The sequence below is a fragment of the Trichechus manatus genome, unplaced genomic scaffold, assembly GCF_000243295.1.
Source record: "Trichechus manatus latirostris isolate Lorelei unplaced genomic scaffold, TriManLat1.0 scaffold00042, whole genome shotgun sequence".
Classification (NCBI taxonomy): Eukaryota; Metazoa; Chordata; class Mammalia; order Sirenia; family Trichechidae; genus Trichechus; species Trichechus manatus.
The window spans coordinates 371,696-397,191 of record NW_004443978.1 but is presented as its reverse complement, the minus strand read 5'-3'; the positions used below and the strand labels follow the sequence as shown (position 1 = coordinate 397,191).

Here is a 25,496-nt window from a genome sequence, read left to right as displayed (position 1 = left end):
GTTGTATGTTACTGACATTAACTTGGTACCAACTTACCCTAAAATGTTATAAATACAAGCTGTTAAATGTAATATTCATGGTAACTATTAAGAAATAGATATTAGCAGCTGTCTCCTGGACACATTCTAAAACAAAAGGATATTCTTGCCAAATGTGATGACTCTGAATCTGATCAAGTTTAGGCCTAATTTCCAGTTTACCAGAAACTGAACTGCCCCATCAGTAAACAACTGGGCAGCTCCAGAATGTGGGCTATCCCGTAAGACAACTGCCTGGTCTCTTCAAAGACTTAGTGTCATGGGGGAAAAAGGCAATTTCTAGATTAAAAACGACTGCAGAGTGGAGTCTGCTCCCATAGTCAGCATTCTACCTGTCTCCCTGTGCACACCTTAGCTCAGGCCTCTGAAACCAACAGGACAGACAGCTCTGGGGGTCAGTTTGCGTCTGTTTGCTCCCCCTTCCAATCAGCACCAATGACTGCTGACTGACACTACTGTGTGCTAGGAAGCAGGCATCTTGAGTGGAGGCTACACCCACAGCCAACATACAATGAGGCAGGATCTAACAGCAACAAGGCAGATTTCCCTGGGAGTCCATTTGGAGTGTGCCAACCCCTCCTTCACCCAGTAACTGTCGGCTGCTGGACTGATATAAACTCCTACAGAAGGTTCCCTACACTGAGGCCAGGGGGTGGGTCACCTAAGTGGAGGCTCCTTCCCCAAGCACCACAGGGCAACTGGGGCTCTGAAGCCAACAAGACATCTCTTGGAGGTCCTTCTGGGGAGTGCCAGCCCCTTCTCGTCCTGAAATGGAGGAAAGTTGACTTGTGCTTCCCTTGAATGCTAGCACATATATAAGCAGAACACAAAGAGCAGGGAAGGAAGCTGTAGGCAAACCGGAGGGCAACACCCAGCCCAGAAGGGTATTCACTGGGTGTGAGTTTTCCAACTGAAAATGTGGTTGCAGAAACAGATACGGGAAGGGAGTAATAACCACACAAAGAGAGAACTGGCCCCCAGGAGGACAGACTGTCTAGTGCACGATATCTCATCTAAGTGGCAGAGCCTATTGCTGGACAGATTGACCACAGCATGTTCTCTGATGTGTTTGGGAGGCACTGAAAGTTGAAAACTGAGATCTGGGATCTTTCAAATCCTAATTAAACCAGGGAGTGGGAAGGAGCCATCACAGACAGGGAGAGGAAAAGGTAAGCAAAAGCTGAAGGCTCTGCCACCTAAGAGTTTTTTGCAGAAAGTAGTGTGAGCAAAAACACCAAATACTGGGGAGGACCCAGAAAGTTAACATCCTCGAACATTCTAATACACCAACAAAAAAATCACAAGACACACAAAAAACAGAGAAACAATGGCTCATCCAAAGAACATGATGAAGGGAGCAAAAATGCACCTAGGGATGCTCAAATAATGAAAAAAATGGAAGAATATGATACAACAACATAAACATAATTAAAGAGCTAAGTGAAAATACAGACACAGAGCTAAAAGAAATAAGGAAAACAGTGCAAGAACAAAATGAAGATCTAAAAAAAAGAGATACTGCAACTGAAAGGGACAATAACTGAAATGAGAAACACAACAGAAGGACTTACCAAAAGATTTAATCGGGCAGAAGAAATAATGAGTGAATTAGAGGATAAGACAGTCAAAATTACAGAGGCTGAAGAACAAGAAGAATGGAGGATCAAGAAGGCTGAGCACAATTTAATAGAATTATGGTACAACATCAAGAGGCCTAATATACACATTATGGAAATTCAAGAAGGAGATGAGAAAGAGAAGGGGACAGAAAGAATACATGAAGAAACAATGACAGGAAATTTCCCAAATCTAACTAAGGACATGAATCTACAAATCCAAGAAGCTCTAAGAACCTCAAGCAGAATGAACTCACAGAGATCTACACTAAGACACATCATAGTAGGGTTCTCAAAAAGTAAAGATAAACAGAGAATCCTGAAAATAGTGAGAGAGAAGCAAACAGCCACATACAAAAGATCCCCAGTAAGATTAAATGCCGATTTCTCCTCAGAAACATTGGAGGCTAGAAGGCAATGGAATGAAATATTTAAAGTGATGAAAGAAAACAAAAAAACTGTGACCAAGAATAGTATGCTCAGTAAAATGGTCCTTTACGACTAAGGGTGGAATTAAAACATTCACAGACAAACAGAAGCTGAGAGAGTTTATAGCCACCAGACAGGCCCAACAAAAAAATACTAATGGGAGACCTGTAGATGGAAGGGAAAGGCACTAGAAAGTAATTCAAAGACATACATAAAAAGAAAGATCCCTAATAAAGGGAGCTGCATGGATAAGCATAAGAGCTAGTAATAAGGTATTCATGCTTGATAATTTTGTTTTGTCCTTCATGGTTTTTAATAACAGATATATAAAATGCAAGGATAAAATTATGTTACAGGGCACATGAAATATAAAGACATAATTAGTGATAACAACAAAAGGGGGGGAGAGAAATGGTACAGATACAGAATTTCTTGTATGTTGCTAAACTTGGTACCAACTTACCCTAAAATGTTATAAATACAAGCTGTTAAATGTAATATTCATGGTAACTATTAAGAAAATATCTAAAAAACATACACAAAAGGAAAGGAGAAGGGAACCAAAATGGTTCACTATAATAAACCAACAAAACACAAAAGAAGCAGTAGTAAAGGACAAATACAAAGAAGGCTTAAGACACAAAGAATGTTGGGGCAGCAATCTTAGTATCACACACAGTAGACGTTAAAATCTGTCAGAAGAGATAGACAATATATAGTGATAAAAGGGTCAATTAATCAAGAAGATTTAACAATCATAAATATATATGCACCCAACATTGTTGTTGTTGTTAGATTCCATCAAGTTGGTTCTGACTCATACCGATCCTATGTACAACAGAATGAAACACTACCCGGTCCTGTGCCATCCTCACAATCACTGTTATGCTTGAGCCCATTGTTGCAGCCACGTATCAATCCATCTTATTGTAGTCTTCCTCTTTTTCACTGACCTTTTACTTTACCAAGCATGTGATGTCCTTCTCTAGGGCCCCTCCTGATAACATGTCCAAAGTACATGAGACAAAGTCTTGCCATCCTTGCTTCTAAGGAGCATTCTGGCTGTACCTCTTCCGAGACAGATTTGTTTTTTCTTCTGGCAGTCTATGGTAAATTCAATATTCTTCACCAACACCATAATTCAAAGGCATCAATTCTTCTTTGGTCTTCCTTATTCATTGTTCAGCTTTCCCATGCATATGAGATGACTGAAAATACCATGGCTTGGGTCAGGCACATCTTGGTCCTTGAAGTCACATCTTTGCTTTTTAACACTTTAAAGAGGTCTTTTGCCGCAGATTTGCTCAATGCAATACGTTATTTGATTTCTTGACTGCAGCTTCCAAAGGCGCTGACTGTGGATTCAAGTAAAATGAAATCCTTCACAACTTCAATATTTTCTTAGCTTATCATGATGTTGCTTATTGGTCCACTTGTGAGGATTTCTGTTTTCTTTATGTTGAGGTGCAGTCTATACTGGAGGCTGTAGTCTTTGATCTTCATCAGTAAGTGCTTCAAGTCCTCTTCACTTTGAGCAAGCAAGGTTGTGTCACCTGTATATTGCAGGTTGTTAATGTGTCTTCCTCCAATCCTGATAGCATTCTTCTTCATATAGTTCAGCTTCTTGGATTATTTGCTCAGCATACAGATTGAATAACTATGGTGAAAGGATGCAAACCTGACACACACCTTTCTTGATTATAAACCATGCAGTATCCCCTTGCTCTGTTTGAATGACTGCCTCTTCGTCTATGTACAGGTTCCGCATGAGCACAATTAAGTGTTCTTTGCAATGTTATCCATAATTTGTTACGATCCAAATAGTCGAATGCCTGTGCATAATTAATAAAACACAGGTAATATCTTTCTGGTATTCTCTGCTTCCAGCCAAGAAGTACTTGACATCAGCAATGATATCCTTCATTCCATGTCCTCTTCTGAATCTGGCTTGAACTTCTCGCAGTTTCCCAATGATGTACTGCTGCAACTGCTTTTGAATGATCTTCAGCAAAATTTTACTTGTGTGCACCCAACATTAGAGCATCTAAATATATAAAGCAAACACTAACAGAATTGAAGAGACAAATAGATAGCACTACAATAATAGTTGAAGACTTCAACACACTACTTTCAATATTGGACAGAACATCTAGAAAGATCAACAGGGAAACAAAGGACCTGAATGACACTATAAACCAAATAGACTTAACATACATATATAGAACATTCCACTCAACAACAGCACAATAAATGGTCTATTCCAGTGGATATGGATCATTCTCCAGAAGAGACCACATGTTCAGTCACAAAGCAAGTTTTGATAAATTTAAAAAGACTAAAATCATACAAAGTATTTTCTTTGACCACAATGGAGTGAAGCTAGAAATTGCTAACAGAAGAAAAAAAAAAAAAAAAAAAAACAACCACTCTGGAAAATACAGAAACATATGAAAATTAAACAACTCCCCCAAAAAACCAAACCGATTGCCATCAAGTTGATTCCGACTCATAGTGACTCTATAGGACAGAGTAGAACTGCCCTGTAGGGTTTCCAAGGAATGGCTGGTGGATTCCAACTGCCATCATTTTGGTTAGCAACCAAGCTCTTAACCATTGCACCACCAGGGCTCTGAAATTAAACAACACACTATTAAACTACTAACGGGTCAAGGAAGAAATCAAAAGAGAAATCACAAAATTTTCCTAGAGTCAAATGAAAATGAAAGCACAACATACCAAAACTTATGGAATGCAGTAAAGGCAATACTCAGAGGGAAACTTCGAGCAGTAAACTCCTACATGAGAAATGAAGAAAGATCTCAAATAACCAGCCTAACTAGACAACTCCAGGAACTAGAAAGAAAAGAGCAAACTAAGCCTAAACCTACCAGAAGAAAAGAAATAACAAAGATCAGAGCATAAATGAATAAAATTGAAAACAGAAAAACAAGAGAGAAAATCAATAAAACCAGAAGTTGGTTCTTTGAGAAGATCAATAAAAATGACAAACCTTTATCTAGACTGACAAAGAAAAAAAAGAAAAGATGCAAATAACCAAAATAAGAAATCAAAGAGGGGACATTACAACTGACCCAACAGAAATAGAAAGAATTATGACAGAATATTATGAAAAACTGTATGGCAACTAACTGGATAACCTAGATGAAATGGACAAATTCTGCCCAAACTGTGTCTGGAGAAAATAGAAAGCCTCAACAGACTCATAATAAGTGAAGAGATCAAATCAGTGATCGAAAACCTCCCAACAACAACAACAAAAGTCCTGGACCAGATGGCTTCACTGGGGAATTCTAACAAATATTTAGAAAAGAACTGAAACCAATTCTGTTTAAACTCTTCCAAAAGATAGGGAAGGAAGGACTACTTCCTAATTTATTCTATGAAGCAAACATAATTCTGATACTATAACCAGACAAAGTCACAACAAGAAAACTCAGGCCAATATATCTTATGAATATAGGTACAAAAATCCTCAACAAAATACTAGCAAACAGAATACAATAACATACTAAAAGAGTCATACACCATGACCAAGTGGGATTTATTCCAGGAATGCAGGGATGGTTCAATATTAGAAAATCAATCAGTGTAATATACCACATCAATAGAACAAAGGAAAAGAAGCATATGATCATCTCTTTGGTCATTGACTCTGAGCCCTGGAAAGCCCCAGAGGGGTCATTTCCACAGGAAGCTGGAGTCTTCCCTTTTCAGGCAAATCCAGAATCTTCAGTTTTCACCTTAAATCAATTCATGAATTATCCTCCTGATGGAGAAGGCTGCTGCAATCATGGAAACAAACACCCTAAGTTGGGAGACCTCAGCTCAGAGGTCTGAGGCAGTTTCCATGGCAGAAACCTCTATTGTCTGTCATGTATGGAAAGAGGTGGTGGGGCAGAGGAGGTACCAAGAAAGAAGAGCTATAGGGATTTATCTTGGGGATGGGGTAGGGGTTTAGGAAACAGAAGGTATGACACCATGACATGACGGGAAGCACAGTAGCACGGTTCTATCGCTCTTCTTTCTATTAAAATCTCAGCAAGGTTTTTGGTAATTTAGACAAGATTATTCTAAAATTAATAATAAAAGACACAGGTTCTAGAACAGCTAAAACAATCTTGACAAAGACAAAGTGGGAGGAATCACTCTATCTACTATTAAGGCCTATTATATAGCTACCCACCATGCGTCTGTCAGTCTGTTGTACTGTGGTGGCTTGCGTGTTGCTGTGATACTGGAAGCTACGCCACTGGTATTTCAAACACAAGCTGGGTCACCCTTGGTGGACAGGTTTCAGCGGAGCTTCCAGACTAAGAAAGACTCAGAAGAAGGACCTGGCGGTCTACTTCTGAAAAAACTGGCCACTGAAAACTTTATGAATAGCAGCGGAACACTGTCTGAAATAGTGCCAGAAGATGTGCCCCTCATGTTGGAAGTCACTCAAAATACAACTGTGGAAGAGCTTCCTCCTCAAAGTAGAGTCAACCTTAATGAAGTGGATGGAGTCAAGCTTTCAGGATCTTCATTTGCTGATGTGACAGGAACTCAAAATGAGCTGCAAACATCCTTTAATAATTGGAACGTGGAATGTATGAAGTATGAATCTAGGAAAATTGGAAGTTGTCAAAAATGAAATGGAATGCATAAGCGTTGATATTCTAGGCATTAGTAAGCTGAAATGGACTGGTATTGGCCATTCTGAATCAGACAATTCTATGGTGTTCTATACCAGGAATGACAAATTGAAGAGGAATGACGTCGTGTTCATCATCAAAAAGAACATTTCAAGATCTACCCTGAAGTACAATGCTGCCAGTGATAGGATAACATTCATATGCCTACAAGGAAGACCAGTTAATACAACTATTATTCAAATTTATACACCAACCACTAATGCCAAGGATGAGGAAATTGAAGATCTTTACTAACTTCGGCAGTTAAAATTGATCAAACATGCAATCAAGATGCATTGATAATTACTGGTGATTGGAATGTGAAAGCTGGAAACAAAGACGGATGGCAGTTAGAAAATATGGCCTTGGTGATGGAAACGATGCCAGATATCGCATGACAGAATTTTGCAAGACCAATGACTTCATTGCAAATATCTTTTTTCAACAACATAAACGGTAACTATACACATGGACCTCGCTGGATGGAATATGCAGGAATCAAATCGTCTACATCTGTGGAAAGAGACAATGGAAAAGCTCAGTATCATCAGTCGGAACAAGGCCAGGGGCCAACTGCAGAACAGACCATCAACTGCTCATATGCAAGCTCGAGCTGAAGCTGAAGAAAATTAAAACAAGTCCATGAGACCCATAATATGACCTTTATTATCTCCCACCTGAATTTGGAGACCATCTCAAGAACACTAATGACCAAAGACCAGATGAGTTATGGGAAGACATCAAGGGCATCATACATGAAGAAATCAAGAGGTTATTAAAAACATGAAAAGAAAGAAAAGACCAAAATGGATGTCAGAAGAGACTCTGAAACTTGCTCTTGAAAGCAGGGTACCTAAAGTGAATGGAAGAAATGAAGTCAAAGAGCTGAACAGAAGATTTCAAAGGGCAGCTTAAGAAGACAAAGTAAAATATTATAATGAAATGTGCCAAGACCTGGAGTTAGAAAATCAAAAGGGAAGAACACGCTCAGCATTTCTCAAGCTGAAAGAACTGAAGAAGGGCTCCTTAGAGTAACAGCTTATTCTAGGGCCTGAGGCAGGGAAAGTTATTAGGTGAGCCTGAACATCTTGTGGTCCCAGAAAAGTAAGGGAGAGCTCCAAGAATGATCAGGACCAAAGGACATAGAAGCCAGGGCTCCCATTGGCCAAATCCAAGACAATTTGAGCATTAAAATCATAATGGTAACATATAATAATAACTCACTGAATAAAACAAGAGTTCATGTTAGAAATAAAATGACACAAATAAACAAACGAATCAATAAATGGGGAGAAGAGAATGCTTTTCCTTATAGTAGAATGCTAATTGATAAATGTAAAAGAAATGGTGGCATTAGACGGCCACCATTTGGCCACCATCATAGTAATAATTGATTCAGTCAAGAAACAAAACGATCTAAGTTAGTGGGTGAGAGTTTGGTGACGAATGGGATATTTACATGGTCCCAAAGTATCTCCCCAAAATACTGTGGAGAAGCCTAGCCAACAACACCTTAACCAGGAAACCTATTCTGATATCACTCAGAACAGGACAGAGGATTGTACCCTTGATAGGACTGTACTCCTGCCAAAGATGCCTCATCTGAATCTAATCGTGAGGAAACATCAGACAAACCCAAATTGAAAGACTTTCTACAAAATAACTGCCTGTAATTTTCAAAAGTGTCAGAGTTCCCAAAATCAAGGACAGATTGATACAAGGAGACTGAAAAGACACAATATAAATCCCACACGATTCTGAGCATTATCGGGATGGTGGCAACACCAAAATGGAGTCCAACGACTGATGGCAGTAACGTGTTCATGTTAATTTCCTGGCTTTGATGGGGCGAATGCAGTCTGAAATCTTTCAGAAAAAAAATCCCATACTTCCTTTCTATAAGTGTTAAATTATTCTAAAATAGTGAAAAAAGAAAGGGTGGCATTAGCTTCACACCAGGTGGCAATACTGGACCTGTTTGTTGAGTGTTTCCATTTCAAAGCAGGCCTGGTCTTTGTCTTTCTTTAAAACCTCAATTTCCTGCCTGTTGAAGAAGCAAAATTAACAATATCATTGCCAACCAGTTTCCTTCTCCTGGACACAGCTCACTATCTGTACCACAAGCAGGCCCTCCCCACATGCCCTGGCGTTCTATGGCTCTGCTCTGCTCCCCTCTCTACAGTATTGCTGCTGCTATGACTGATGACTGTGATGATGGTACAATCCTGATCCGAAGCCCTTGGAGCCAGAGGAAGTTAGAAAGGTGAGATTTTTCAGATTTTTAGAGAGGTAAGACATTACCAGTATTGTACAAAAAGGACATTCCTCAATCACACAACTTAGTGTTTCTTTAGCAAAGTATGTCAACAGTCACACTTAGCTACACAAAGACCCAAACCACCTTACACCCACTAAGATCTGTTGGGAAAGGGCTCTGGTAGCCAATACAGGAGAAAATGGTTTCCAGATGGATTTCTGAGCTGCTGTAGTAACAGCAACCACCTCTGGATAGCGTACTCTGCATTCTATACTCTCACCGTCCTGGCTGTTCTATCAACTCAGCACCATGCTCTCAGCATTTCAGAGCTAAGCTCACCTCGAACTTCTTATTTAAAAAAAAAAAAAAGGTCAAATTGTCCTCGGATGTGGCTACAGTAGTGAAGGCTTAAACTCAATGACGGGGTGTTCCTACCCTGCCCCCACCCTTGCTCCTGCCTCAGGCTCTAGGGCCCTGTCCTCCTGTCATCACTGAAATCAATACACAGGAATGAACCCTGGAGAAAAGCCCAGCTAAAACCATTATTAGGATATGAACAAACATATTTTACTTGTCTAGGAAGAGCCCGGGAGTGCCTCTTAACCCTATAACCTGTCATGGCATGGTCAGAGGCCAAGAAAGCTTACCCACTTGTAGTTTTCTGGAAGGTGAGGCTGACTTGTGAATACTCCCCACTTCCTATATCAATACCTTCCATACTCATTCTACTCAGATGAAACTGGGTAACAGCCTTGAAGGCCAGGGGGAGCACCGAGATGGGCCTTTACCTCTGTGCATTATTTGTCCTTTCTGCAGCTTCAAGCTCTTGCTGAATTCTTCCCAGCTCATTTGTCAACGAAGTGTTTTCTTCAGAAAGCCTCTGTAACTCGATTCTGCAAACAAAGGTGAAAAGAGAAAGCAGGTTGGGAACTCCAGGAGCTGGCTACAATATGCAATCCGTCTAAGTCTGGTCCTACAGCTGACGTCATGATGATGATGATGCAGTTGACGTTTCCCCTCCCTCAGGACGGCACAGGGCACACTTTTCCTTTTCTTCTATCCAGGATTAACACATTCTGGTTTGCATCTCCCCACAGCAAGCACCTCGGTTTCATTTCCTTTGTGTTTATAGTTGACCTGTTTCTACATCGTTGAACCTCTCACTGCAATGTGAGTGTGTCCACAGTTGATATCAATGCAAAATGTTGGGTGTGAGGCCTCAGTTCATTCCAAAGGATGTTCCCTGTTGGTGAACTCCAGTGTGGGGCTGAGAAACACAAGGGATCAGAGGCCAAAATACGTGGACATACTTTGCTCTTTAGTGAGAGTTCCATCCTCCTACACTCCAAGGTCAGCACTAGAAGGAAAAACTTAGCAAGACACCCACATCAATTTATGGAGACAGACCTGATGCAAGGTGACTCCCTCATGAAGGAAAAGCATGTATAATCAGCTGCTACATGAACCAAGTCTGCCTGGAGTCACACTGGCTTCCTGACAAACAGCTCTTAGAGAACCTCTGCAGGGGCCGCGCCATCGGTTTATGCCAGCTGAGTATTTTACCAACAAAGATCCCTAATGAGGCAGCTTAAAACCCATACTTACTGCCCTTAAAACATGTTGATCTAGCTGATATTTATTCCCCCAAATAGGCTTCTGTCTGGCATCCCATTAACTTCTAATTTTTCTAATCTAAAAGTACTTCAAGGTGGTTCATAACCTCGTTGTGCTTATTTTGTGTATTATGTTTATAGTATCAAGCATAAGTACTCCTTCATCTGACTTCATTTTATCTTATGAGGAGCTAAAGAGAAAAAAAAGAAATAGAAGTCATGGGAATTTTAAAGCAGCAAAGGATTTCAAGCAGGGTTGTGAAACGAATGAAATCTCCATTGTGAAACTATCACTCTGGCTCTAGTACGGAATACACACTGATTCAAGGGATGCGTGTGTGTATTGGTGGGGGAGGCAGGATTCTACTTCCAGCTGCCTGGAGCCCAGATATGCTGACGTTTGCCCACCCCCACCCACCAAACAATCAGAGACTGTGTGAAGCCAACTATGCAACGTGTGATTGTCCTCAAAGAAGTTAACAGAAACCTCCAAGGGCAACCAAACAAAACAAAAACCTGGAAGCTGAAACAAAAGCTGTGAGCATTAAGCAATACAAAGATTGGGTTACCCTGAGGCCTGCTATCAGCAGGATGGAGAAGCTGTACTACTGACTCCAGCATCAGGCCAGTGACTCGGAAGAAAGTTAAAGTTGTCCCAGATTGGCTGCCCTCTACCTCTCTGCAAAGGCAACACCAATCCTCTATAGAGAAAAACATCCTCTACCAAAGCTCACAGGACTCCCAGCAATTAACATTAAGCAAACAAGAGCTCACAATCAAGGATCAAAAACATACACACAAACAAGTCACCTATAGGAATCAACGGAAACAAAGAACAGATTTAGACCCTCTAAGAACCTCAGGGAGCCTGGTGGTGCAGTGGTTAAAAGCTATGGCTGCTAACCAAAAGGTCGGCAGTTTGAATCCACCAGCCGCTCCTGGGAAACCCTATGCGGCAGTTCTACTCTGTCCTATAGGGTTGCTATGAGTCAGAATTGGCTCGATGTCAATGGGTTGGGGCTCTTTTTTTTTTTTTTTATCTCAGATATTGTAATTATCAGATACAAAATAAAAATAAATCTTATGAAATGTTTACATGAATAAAAGATGGAAATAAGAAATGAATAAGCAGCAAGAAACTATCAAAAAATGATCAGACAGGACCAAACAGAAGCTATAGAAATGAGGTGGGAAAAAAAGGTCAATGTCATAATAAAAACTCACTGAAATGGTTAGACAGTAGATTAGACAAAGCAGAATTAGTGACCTGGAACACGGATATAAAGAAATTACCAAGAATGTGGCACAGAGAGAAGAGGAGATGGAAAATATAAAAGTTGAGACATGGAGGAAAAATGGAAAGATCTAACATCATACGTCTAATTGGAGAGAAGAGGGAAAGAAGAGGCAGTATTTTAAGAATAATGGCTGAGAGTTTTTCACAAGACATAAATCAACACATTCAATAGGCACAATGTTTTGTAAGTAAAATAAATAAAGAGAAAACCACATCTATGCTCTAAAACCAAACAATTCCATTCCTACGCATATACTAACAGAAATGTGTATATATATTGCCCGAAAAGACATGTACAAGAACTTTCATAGCAGCCCTATTTGTAACAGCCCAAAACTAGAAACTACCCAAATGCCCATCAACAAAAGAATGGAAAAATAAATTGCAAATGAATGAATTACAGCTATAAGCAACAATATGGATGACTAACAAACACGTGGAGCCAAGCAAGTAGTCATTGTATAATTCCTTTATATAAAGTACAAAAACAGGCAAAATCAATCTATGCTGTCAGAAGTCAGGATAGTGGTTACACCTGGGGAGTCTTGGAGGGTTCTACTTCTTGTTCTGGGTGCTGGTAACACGATGTGCTCAATTTCCTCAAAATTTCTTTTAGTTGCACACTTATGTGCATTTTTCTTATGCATATAACACTCAATAAAAAGTTTAAAAGGAAGAAATACACATCTAAACACACCAAAGATAAAGAGATCATGGAAGTATCAGAGACAAAACTCAGATCACCTACTCTGGCTGGCAGAACAATGACCTTCTAAAAAAGGTCCATATATGTCCTAATCCCAGAACCTGTGAATATTAAGTTATATGGCTGCGGGGGGATTACAGCTGAAGATGGAATTAAGTCTGCTAATCAGCTGACCTTGATGGGGAGATTATTCTGGATTATCCTAGTGGGCCCAATGTAATCACCAGGGTCCTTTTCAGTGAAAGAGGGAGGCAGAAGAGTTAGAGTCAGAGTGATGCAGCACGGTAAAGACTCAGCAGCCACTGGTGGCTCTGAAGATGGCGGAAGAGGCCACAAACCAAGGAATGTAAGTGGTCTCTAGAAGTTGGAAAAGGCAAGTAAGCAGATTCTCCCTTGAGCCCTCAGAGAGGGATGCAGTCCTGCCAACACCTTGATTGTAGCCCAATTTAGTTCTAAGTGCTAGCTAAAATTTAGCTAAATTAAAAATTTTTTAAATTTAGCTAAATTTTAGCCTACTTCAAACCTCTAACCTCTAGAACCGTAAGATAATAAATTTGTGCTGTTGTAAGCCACTCAGGGACATGCGTCCATGCTCTGCAGCATTAGGAAAAGCCTTTCTAGATTTCAGACTTCTGAGTTAGAGCATTTGCCAGCCTGAGTCCCCAGGTGAACCCAGAGGAGGAAAAGGCCAGCTCCACCTGTGGCCCTCTCAGCACTTTGCTCAACTGACCAAAATCTTCAGGACTCCCTCCCATCTCGGCTTTCCCCAGAAGGCATCGGCTTCTGCAGCCAGCAGAGTTGCTGGGCCACAGCTGCTGCTGCCATTCTTTCACTGCAAGTCCCCTGGGCCAAGGACAGTGCTGGCACATGCAGTGGGATTAAATGAAGGCATGTGGGGTCAGTAGGCAGAGGGCTTCAGAGATGCACCAGGAATGAAGTGGGGCCCCAAGAACAGTCGGTCTTGGCCCTGTGAGACAAGCACAAACTTCCTAGGGACAAAGGTAGTGGACAGACCTGCGTCTGAGCCACAGGAGTCCTCACTGTGGGCTTCTAGGGGTCTCTGCATGGAAAGCCTCTCTTTTCCCACTCGCTCGGCACCAGGGACACCGTGGCCTGCATGCAAGCTGGGTTTATAGCCCTGACCAGGCACAGAGTTACATGGCCTTCTCCCGAGTCAGAGCCTGCCACCTGTGAGAAGGAAAGGGGAGCATGCAGTAGAGTCATCAGGGATACAGGTGAGCGGGCTCTAGTGTCACATGTTTGAGGATGGGTAGAAGGCAAACCTGTTGTTCTCTCTTGAATCTGCTTCTTTCTCCAGGGCCCGAACCACATCTTCCAGCTGTAGGAGTCTGGTCTTCACTTCAATTTTCTCTCTCTCCAGCGCCGTTTCTGCCTCCACTCTCTGCATGGCTCCTTCCCACTCCTGCCGTCCTGTCCCAGTGGCCTCCAGAGCACTCAGGCTCCTCCCAAGGGCCGGCTCCCCGGGCAGGTTGTCTCCATCCTTGTCTCCCTCCATTACCAACCAGAGCTGCTCCTGAGCTTCGGGCTGTTGCTGCTCGGATGACAGCCAGCTCTGATCTGCTGGGTCACTAGCCAAAGGCACTGATTTCTCTAGGTACACTGTCCCATCCACCCCAGGTGGCCCCACACATGACCACACCTCTGAAGGAGCAGAAGCCACCTCTATAGCATCCAGCAAGCCAGGATGGCTCTCTCTGACGCTGAAGCTTGCAGATGGCCCTTTGGGCCGCAGGGCTGGGATTGAGGCTGGGCCCTGGACAGGGTCTGCACAGCTGCTCTGCCAGCCTGGTACACCCATGGCCTTTGCCCCTCCAGACCCAGGCCCGCCTCCTGCTGGTCCCACCTCCTCCCTGACTTCTGTGGGCCCCAACAGGCCTGGTGGCGGCTGCCTTTCCCTCTTGTGATCTGCTGCTGCTGTTCCCTCCTTCAAGAGAGCCCTCAGCATCTGTGTCTCCTGGGCAAGACCTTCTACCTGCTTCCTATGTGAGAGTTCTAACTTTCCCTTCTCAAGGGCAAACACTTTGCAAATCTGAGCTTGCTCTTCACTCATCAGCTCCTCCAGCTTGACCTGCTGCTTCCTGCACTGGGCCAGGAGCTCCTTCTCCCTCTCATCCCTTCGTCCCTTCTCCAAGTCCAGCTGCGCCGCCATGTCTCTCACCGGCAGCAGGTGCCTCTGCAGCATCTCCTCCTTCTTGTGCTGATGTTGCCGTGACAAATGCTCGCAGTGGGAGGCCTGCTGGGCTTCCATCCACAAGAGCTTCTGGCTCAGCTCAGCCTCTGCCTCCTTCCTACAGAAACAATTTCACACGGCCTGGTTCAGAAACAGAAACGCCACATGCACCATGCGGTCGCTCCCCTGGGTCAGAAAAGGCCACCTAAGCTTGTGTTCTAGGCACACAACTCCTCTCTCCTCATCCCAGTCCCTCTTAGAGAGTTCACCCGTGAGACCTACCTGATGGGGCAATATAGACACTTGTGATTGTTTATATTTAAGTTTAAACCAATTAAAACTGAATAAAATTAAAACTCAGCTTCTTGGTCACACCAGCCACATTTAGCGGCCACATGTGGCTGGTGGCTCCTGCACTGGGCAGGCGAACAGAGGACATGTCCATTGTTGCAGACATAAAGTTGTATTGGGCAATGCTGGCCTAAAGTCTTAGTGAGACAGAGGAAACTCACCTATAGTCAAAATTACCCTTGAAAACACCTTAAACTGCTTGGAAAGGGGCCTTTGGACACCCCAGGAAAAAATGCTGAGGCTGAGTCAGGCTCAATCAAGAGCAGCCAGCCTGGGAGGGCCAGGGCAGCTCTGAGCGCACTGAAGATGCATGACATGGCTTTACTCCCAGTCATGGTGCGAGGGGACTTTCAGCCAGCTAGCGCAGCTCCTGGGACCAGGCCCAGTCCCTCTGCTGCCGTCTGGAGCCTCAGAGGGCTCTGAAGTGGTGGCAGCGGGCATAAGAGGAAGTGGTTTTGAAAGTGGTCAGGCCCTTTATCACAGAGATGCTGGGTTTAAGAGAAAATAAGTAAAGCTCAGGGGAAGCGATAACTTAAAAACAATTTTCTCTCCATTACCTAGGAGGGGACCACCTGCAGCCCCCAGGCCTGAGGCCGCACTCTGTGGCAGCATCTGGGGAAGACAGAGAGGGCATAGACTTGGGCTGATGGTGGTCCAGAGCTTTTCCTCACTTCCCATACTCAAGCTGCCCCAACTTCCTCACACATGGAAGGGAGGGCAAATGGCCTGTGGGGACGACAACCTCCCCAAGTCATAGGACAGTCTTACACATGGAAGACGGCTCAGTCTCCAGTTGTCGGCATGGTGCCATGGCTTCCACATATGAACCCAGCCCAAGTTCCCAGCAAAGAGCCCCTCCCGAGAAGGCTGCTCAGGCCTGGCCAGCGGGGCCCCAGTCTGGTCGGTGTGGGAGAGAGAGGTCCCCATGAACGTGCACTGGGCTTGCAGTAACCAGTACTCCACTAAGTGAGATGCACCTAACACAGAACGGGCATGTGCTTCTCATACACCAATGCCATGTTCGGTTCTCCAAATAGGCCTTTTACTGCCTTTGCTCCTAAGTTAGCTTCTAAAAACTTCCCTAATTCACTTAACCTTCTTTCCAATCACTTTAGGGCTTTCAGGCCTTCTCTCTATCCCCCCACATGCTACAACAACACACCCTGGAAAACCAGTATGTGACATTAAATGGAGAAGATGCTTCGCTACCTCTGGCCTTTGCTACAGGGAAGTCTGAGGAGAATATAAATACTGATGAGTTAAGTCTACAAAGCAAATCGCTTCATGGTCTAAGTTTTATGATATATTTCTAATCTGAAGTTAAAACACCTTATAAAATGACCTGTTCTCTCCACCCTCATCTCTCTGCCCAGAGAAAAATCACCCAGTCAACAGGCACTGCAGTTCCAAATAGTTTCCTAAATTCGGTTTCTAATGTGGGTTCCTGGCAAGAACTCCAGACACAAGGCCGCAGAAGGAAATAGGCCAGCAGACCTGACTTGCTGTGTTTCATGCTGGTGCCTCAGGCGGGGCTCCTCTTCCTGCCGCTGAGCCGGGCTGGCAAGCTCCTTGGTGCAGAGTGGCCCCCCATGCCCCAGCTTCTGCAGCTGCCCCTGCAGGCTGCGGATGGCCTCCTGTGACTGTGTGTGGAGCGCCTCCAGGTCTGCTTTCTGGCCCTCCAGCATGCTGACCTCATGCTTGAATGCCTGCTCCATCTCCCTTCTCTCCTTCTCAAAGTTCCTTTTCATTAGCTCGATTTCCCGCTCATAGTAATTTACCTGGAAAGAGAAATATGAGACCGTTAACCAGGGGCTCCTAAAGATTAGCTCCTGACAGTACGACATGGAAATACGAGGATGTCAGACATGCCAAGAAGCAGGCCTGCGGAGGGCTAGGATGCACAGACAGCGGCGACGCTCTGAGGGCTCAGTGCTCATGAGGCAGGTCCCACCAATGGGGAGGGCAGAGCAGAGGGTACAACCCTCACGGAGGGAATGCGCAGCCTTCTCAGGACAGGCTGGGAGATGAACACCCTGCAGGCCTGCAGGAAGGATGTTATCTGGCAAGCTTCGTCTAGGCACTGTAAGTAACTGCATCCAGGAGCCCAAAGGCACAGATGCAAGCAAGATGGCCGCATCCCTTTCTCAGGGTCAGAGGAACGTGGCACGTGACAATAGGTTGTGGACACTGTCTCTTAAAACTGTCGCCATGATCCAAGAACAGAACAGGAGATAATCCATCTGAGAAGACATCATTAGCCTGAGTAACGCTGGCTGTGAAGCTATTGAGCATCCCACAAAGGGCATATCCAATGGCAATTTAAGCTTAGAACAAGGTAGGTGAACGCCGTTCCCCCAGAGCTGAGTGTGAGGCCTGGTAGTCGGTGGGGCAGCACTCAGCATGCCAGCCCCCATGTGACATGGGACGTGCATGGCCTGCTTGTCTGCTGTCTGCCTCCCTGTAGGCACTTCTGCTTACATTTCCCTGCAAACTCCCCTTCCCAGGGCCAGCTCATCACGAGCGAGAAAATTCTAAGGCAGATGCCTGCGGAAGCATCAGCACAGAGCACAGCTCTCCCTGTGTGTAGCAGGAGGCCCCAGGCTTCCCCTGAGGCTCCCCTCACCCCCTACCTTGGTCTCCAGCTGGATGTTGAGGTCTTGGTAATGTTCCTTCACTTGTTCCACCATTATCTCCGTTTCTAGGCTCACGGGAGTGGGGCCACCCATACATGAAACGAGGCCTGCGAAGAGGAGGGAACTTCAGCTTCTCTCATGCCAAAGACATCACAGGTCCATCGCAGCTCTCCTTTCCCCACCCGACAACAAAGCACAGGCTCCACATGCACCTGGTGGTGGTGCTAGCGGAGGGCACCATGCCCAGGTTTCTCTCCTGTCAGTGACAGAGGACAGCATGTACCACAAACAATCTGTTACGCTGCATTCCACACGGCAGAACCCTCTAGAAACACCATTTCGTGCCTTCACCACAAGATTGCTCAAGGCTATGTCTAAGAGGCTCCCACATGGACCACCAGCACCCTCCAAGTCCCTACAAGGTGGAAATATGATACTTCATCTTCACGTCCGTTCCTTGATGCCAGGCACACAGAGGTGAGGAGGCAGAGGAAGTGGTGTGAACCGGGGCATGGGCAAGCCTTTGGGTAGTGTGAAGCCAGTAAGGAGGCCACACTGATGTGCAGGTGACTACATACACCCGTGTGGCTTGCTTACTAGTTCTCGTGTTGGCCTCCGTCTTCTCTACGCTATTTATTATGATATCATCCAAGTAATGCTGGGCTTTAGTAAACCAGTCAGGCATACTACTAAATATCTGTGGAATGAGGAAGGGCGACGTGAGCAGCGCCTTGGTCCAGGGAGCCCTCCTCCTTACATGAATGAGCACCCTGCCACCTGTGCACCAGGCACATCTGTGAGCTGGGTGTGTTGGTGGGGCTTGTAAGAGAGCTGGCCTGAGACTCGGAATTGCATTTGTGCCACGGCTAGGGCTTCACCATGCTGTGCCAAGAATGGGAAGTGGGGAGAGCCACCATCTACTCTGTCGTCCTGAAAATTGTGACAGAATTGGACATCGGGGCCAAGAAAACCTGGATAAACACCTCCAGAAAGAAAGCACTGCCTTGAAAACCCGGAGCTGGCCAGCTTGCTAGGCTGAACAGGCTGACAGGAGGCGTCATCAGGCTGGACAGTCCACATCACCCACACTCAATGCAATCCTGCTTCTTATGGTTCCTCCTGGCCACAGAGAGACCCCTCCTCACTGGAAGGGGCCAACTGAGCCTCTGTGCTGGCTCTATGAAAGGATACGGTCGGGCAGAGGAGGGGAGGGGAGAGAAAAGGTCACATTGTGAAATGGCTAGGTTTTATTAGTGATGACACAAAACTTAGGTCTGCCCTCTGGTGCCACAGCCCAAGTCCTTCTAACCAGGGAGACCTACGACTTCAGAGCCTAAGCCTTGCCTCTTGGGTTTTGGGTCAGTGGTTGCTGCCAAGGGCCACATGTTCTGTGTAGCTGAGGGTCCTAGACTAGTGAAAAGGGCAGCTGTGCACTTCCCTAGGGACACCCATGGGCAAGCTGGGGGTGCTTGGCCCTGCTCAGGCTGCTCTGTGCACTGGTGGGCTCTGCCCCTCCCCACTGTCACAGGCACACCTTGGCTTAGCCTCCCGAGGGGACACTTTTGACATCACTCAGTAGCAGTAAACCTCAAGCCCTCTCTGAGCACCAGGGAGAATCAATAATATGTTTTAAATGGAATTGAGTCTCTCTTTCTTTCTAAGAGTTTTCACATCAACCAGCTCATAGCTCAGAGAACAATCTGCACAGACCTTAGGCTGTGACTTGGGGCAGGAAAACGCAGCCCCTGCATTCTCCGTCACCTCTGACTCTGACTCTGCCCAGCCTGTGCTGAAAGCTCACCATGCAGTCCCTCACTTAGTCCTCACCACAACGGTGAGGGTGATCTGCAAACACTCACTGCAGGTGAGCTCTCATGAGCTCACTATGGGGTCACACAGCTGTTGCCATTTCTACACAACTGATAAAGCCCCCATACTCCCTCAGCCTCACAGGGAAGCTAGGAGGCATTCAGGTGGGTGGAGGGTGTGTGCTTAGGGGCAGGTGTTGGTGCCCTTATGTGCCCAGAAGTGGCCCTGCCACTGAACTCCCTGGGCCCAGGAGGCAGCCCAGTCAGCTGGAGCAGGTGGGCTCGCAGAGTCCACAGCCCCCCACCCCTCCCGCAAGAACAGGCTCTACCTTCCGGGCCATCTGCCAGGGGCAGCCATCCATCTGGCCGAGCGTTGGACTGGCCACGCTGGGTCTTGTGCAGCCATGCCTGCAGGCCTTCCAGTGCCGCCTGTAGCTCATCGTTGTGGTCCTGCAGGTCCTGTCAGCAGAGCAGATACCCCTGCAGCTGCCGCTCCACACTGTAGGGCCCGGGGAGCAGCATGGCGTGGTGGGGCATACAGGGTGCCCGGGGGAAGGAGCTTCGACTCCTGACCTCAAGCATGCAACGTTCAGACTGGACTTTTAAGTTCCCAGCTACCCAGTGAGTTAAACAAGACAGGGGTCGTCTCCTCAGCTTTCTTATGCCCTACATCACCTTCTATCACTGGATTCATAGGAGGGGCTCCAAAAAGAAAAAAAAAAAAAGCAGTGGAGTGGATATGGAGGAGAAATGCAGAACACAGACATAAAGGGTCACCAACATTTGAATTGACAGGTGTGTGTGAGAGTCCACCATGGTAACGGGACATGGGCAAGAGAAGCAACTCACTGAGACTCTTTCCCCAAAGGGTTCTGCAGCCATTAACTGTCAAGGAGGTACCATTAGCTTAAGATAACATGCCACACAGCAAAGAGGACAGGTGACAAGGGTGGCTGGGGACTGACAAAGTACACACAAAGTGGGGGCCACAGGGCGGATGGGTGGCATCGGGAAACTGCGCGGAGTCTGCACCCGGACCCTTGCTGCAGTGAGCACAGTCTGCACACAGGTCAAGGAAACACTGAAATGAGCACACTCCATCTCCAGGTTTTTAAAGAACTGTGACTAGACACAGTTCTTAGTCACACAGACTTAAGGGGAACATGGCAACTTGCACCCTGTCTGTGGGGCCCCAGCTGCCTTCATCAGTATGGAGTGTGTGGTCATCATCCCTTCGGTGAACGGGGGGTAGGGAGGAGAGTGATGCGGGGGAAGGGGAAGCTTGGGACTGTGCAGACCTACTCAGTATGGCAGCAGTGATACCAGGCATTTCAGGGCTATAGCTCTGCCTGGCTTCTCTTTTTAGGAAATCCACACTGGGGGACACCAGTCACCATACTGTGAGGAAGCCCAAACTAGCCCACACGGCAGCCATGTGGTAAGTGAGCTTTCAGACAGTTCTGGCCTAGTAGATGGGTTGCGCAGCTGAGGGCCAACATCGGGGGGCAGAGATGAGGTATCCCTACTGTACTGTCTGAATTCCTGATCCATAAAATCCACGAACATATGAAATGGCTGTTTTAGGCCACTAAGTTTTGGGGCAATTTGTTATGAAGCCATAGTCATTGGAATGGCATGTATTGCCCATGCAAATTATAAATAAAATATATTCCCTGAGAAAAAGCTTATTGATCTTAAGTGAGGGGGGAAGAAAAGGACAGGCCCATACCTCACACCATACACAAAAACTAATTCAAAATGGATCAAAGACCTAAATATAAAACCAAAAACTATAAAGATCATGGAAGAAAAAACAGGGTCAACAATAGGGGCCCTAACACATGGCATAAATAGGATACAAATCATAATTAACCATACATAAACACCAGAAGATAAGCTAGATAACTGGGATCTCCAAAAAATTATACACTTATGCTCCTCAAAAGACTTCATCAAAGGAGTTAAAAGAGAACCTACAGACTAGGAAAAAATTTTCAGCTATTACATATCTGACAAAGGTCTAATTTCTAAAATCTTTAGGAAAATCCAACACTTCTACAACAAAAAGACAAATAATCCAATCAAAAAATGGGCAAAGGCTATAAACAGACACTTCACCAAAGAAGATATTCAGGCGACTAAGAGACACAGGAGGAAACGCTCTCAATCACTAGCCATTAGAGAAATGCAAATCAAAACTACAATGAGTGCCATCTTACCCTGACATTACTGGCAGCAATCAAAACAACAGAAAATAACAAATGTCGGAGAGGCTGTGGGGAGATTGGACCTCTTATGCACTGCTGGTGAGAATGCAAAATGGCACAACCATTTTGGAAAACAATATGGCACTTCCTTAAAAAATCAGAAATAGAAATACCATACAATCCAGCAATCCCACTCCTAGGAATATACCCTAGAGAAATAAGAGCCATCACACGAATAGACATATGCATGCTCATGTTCATTGCAGGATTATTCACAATAGCAAGATGGAAACAACCTAAGTGCCCATCAACAGATGAATGGATAAACTATGGTACATACACACAACGGAATACTATGTAAGGATAAAGAACAATGATGAATCTCAGAAACATCTCACAATATGGATGAACCTGGAAGACATTATGCTGAGTGGAATAAGTCCATCACAAAATTATTATAAAAACTCATGAAAAGGTTTACATACAGAAAAAAAATCTTTGATGGTTATGAAGGATGGAAGGGGCGGGAGAGAAAAACACTAACTAGACAGTAGATAAGTGATAACTTTGGTGAAGGGTTAAGACAGTACACAATACTGGGGAAGCCAGCACAACTTGACCAAGGCAAAGTTAAAGAAGCTTCCACATCCAAACTCCCTGAGGAATCGAGTTCCCAGGCTGAGGGCTGGGGACCATGGTCTTGAGGGGCATCTAGCTCAAATGGTGTAACATAGTTTATAAGAAAATGTTCTGCATCCTACTTTGGTGAGTAGCATCTGTGGTCTTAAAAGCTTGTGAGCAGCCATCCAAGATACGTGTACTGGTCCCACCCTGTCTGGAACAAGGGTGAATGAAGAAAACCAAAGACACAAGGAAAGGTTAGTCCAAAGGACTAATGGAACACAACCAACACAGCCTCCACCAGACTGAGTCCAGCACAACTAGATAGTGCCTGGCTACCACCGCCAAATGCTCTGACAGAGATCACAATAGAGGCTTCCAAACAGGGTTGGAGAAAAATGTAGAACAAAATTCTAACTCACAAAAAAAAGAGCAGACTTACTGGTCTGATGGAGACTGGAGCAACCCTGAGAGTATGACCACCAGACACCCTTTTAACTCAGTACTGAAGTCACTCCTAAGGTTCATGCTTCAGCCAAAGGTTAGACAAGCCCATAAAACAAACAATAATACACGTAGCACAACCATGTATACCAGACTAAATGTGCACACCAGTCCAGTGGCAAGGACAGGAAAGTTGGACAAATGGAAATGGGGAACTCAAGGTAGAGAAGGGGAGAGTGTTGACACATAGAGGGGTTGGCAACCAATGTCATAAAATAATGTGTATTAATTGTTTAACGAGGGTGATGATTAAGATTGTGTCAGCTTGGCTGGGCCGTGATTCTCAGTATTTATATGTGATCACTCCCATGATTGAATATGCTATGAGTAGCCAATCAGATGAAAGGGAGTTTCCTTGGGAGTGTGGTCTGAATCTAAGCAGACCTTCTGGCTTTTTGCTCGCTGTGGATTCTGCGGCTGCCTCCTGTTCATCTGACCTCCGGTTCTTGGGACTTGACCTATCAGCTTATCTGCTGATCCTGGAACTAGTTGATCTTTACAGCCTGTGAGCAGAGTTCTGCTTTCCAACCTGCTGATCTTGGGTTCACCAGCCCCTGCGGCTATGTGAATGAGGAGAAGCCTCTATCCTAATCCACAGACTTGGGATGGTCCAGCCTCTACAACTATGTGAGCTGTTTCTTTGATATAAATCTGTTTCTCTCTATATTTATACGCTTTACTGGTTTTGCTTCTCTAGAGAACCCAGCCTAAGACAACTGGTACCGAGAGTGGTTCTAGAAAAAATTGTAAGGATGAGTCTTCTAAATTGGTTCTCAAGTCTGGTTAGTCTTAAAGATGTTGATGACTCTGCTTCTAGCATTAAAGAGAGCACTGCTAATCCATGGCGTGAGGTGCCAATACAAATACGCAAAATATCATCACCAGTAGATCAGGTATTGGTGAAAGGTGAAGCTCAGGGTAAACACGTGTGATATCTTTCTACAGTTTTGTCAGAATGAGAAGTATAAGGAAGCTGGTTGGTCGGTCCTACTTACGCTAGACAAACTGGTGAAGATGCGCTCAGGGCTTCAGAGTCAAAGCTCAAGCGCCGCATAAATGACCTCAAGGCTCCCGCTTGTGCTCTGACTTATTTCTTGTAGTAACAGAGCTGAAATCGCCGAAAACCAAACCCGGAGTCTCATTGTAAGAGTGGCTCAATTACAATGCCAGCTCAATTGCCAACCTTGACAGGTGTCTGAAGTTAAAGGGCACTGACTGGGAAGAAATACGATCCTGAAACTTGGGATGGGGACGTATGGGCAGATAGCCAGGAAGCTGGTGACATTGAGCCCCTAAATTCCATTGAATCACTTCTGCCAGCAGAACCACTCCCATCTGAAGAGATTAGTTCATGTTTGTCTGCTAAACCACCCTGCCCAGAAAAACCATTAGCCCCTCCACCCCCATCTAATGAGATTAGCCTTAGCCCAGCTGTCTCTAAGGAGCCCTTTCCTGAGTCACTGCCTAGGGCATCGCCTGAGGCCGAAGCTTTATAAGACAATGATGAATGTTCTCAAAACACTGCCCTTACTATCAAATTTGGCTTCGAGACCTATAACTAGACCTAAGTCCCAGCAAGCCCCAAAAGGTGAAGTACAAAGTGTGACCCAGGAGGAGGTACGCTTCACTCCAAAACAACTGCTTGACTTTTCTAACGCGTACAAACAGAAACCTGGGGAATATGTGTGGGAATGGCTATTAAGGGTGTGGGATAGTGGTGCAAAGAACATAAAGATGGATCAGTCTGAGTTTATTGAAATGGGTCCACTGAGCACAAATTGTTCATTCAGTGTTTCAGCTTGAGAAGTCAGGAAAAGATCTAGTAGTTTATTTGGTTGGGTAGCCGAAGCATGGATTACGAGGTGGCCAACACTAAATCAAGTTGAAGTACCAGACCTGCCTTGGTATACTGTAGAAGAGGGTATCCAAAGGCTTAGGGAAATTGGCATGCTAGAGTGGATTTATCAGGTTAGACCCACACACCCACACAAGGAGTTGCCAGAGGACACATCTTTTACCACCACTGTGAGGAACAAATTTGTGAAGGGAGCTCCAGTATCCTTGAAGACTGCTGTGATTGCTATTTTATGTAAGTCAGATTTGACAGTGGAAACTGCCCTAACTGAATTAAGACACCTAGTAATCAGAACAGTCTGACTCGTATGGACTTATGGTGTTGGCTACTTAGTCATGGTGTCCCTAGGAGTGAAATAGATAGGAAATCTACTAGTTACTTGATCTGTACCAATGGATGAATTCTAGGTCAGGGGAACAGCAGTCTAACTCGAATAGTCAGAATAGACAGTCACAGTCTCAATCAATTCCAAGATTTGAGCAAGTTTAGACCCACAACCCCTTGAATGAAGGGGAGGCTGGGTCCCCTTGAGGAAGGACTCCAATACACTGCCAAAAATTTTTACTGTTAATCTTTCTCCCAGCCTTCCCCAAAGGGATCTACGGCCTTTTACCAGAGTGACTGTTCATTGCAGAAAAGGAAATAATCAGACTTTCCGGGGATTATTGGATACTG

The 25,496-nt window shown here is 44.9% G+C and overlaps 1 protein-coding gene across 1 annotated transcript in view; it reads right to left on the bottom strand.

The window, feature by feature from the left end:
* Positions 1 to 25,496, bottom strand: part of NINL (ninein like) — a 104,151-nt gene that overhangs the window by 16,505 nt on the left and 62,150 nt on the right. The window contains 6 exon segments of the mRNA XM_023731357.1: positions 8,753 to 8,822; positions 9,824 to 9,928; positions 13,935 to 14,960; positions 16,688 to 16,971; positions 17,824 to 17,933; positions 19,964 to 20,093. Coding sequence (XP_023587125.1) covers positions 8,753 to 8,822; positions 9,824 to 9,928; positions 13,935 to 14,960; positions 16,688 to 16,971; positions 17,824 to 17,933; positions 19,964 to 20,093 — 1,725 coding nt within the window.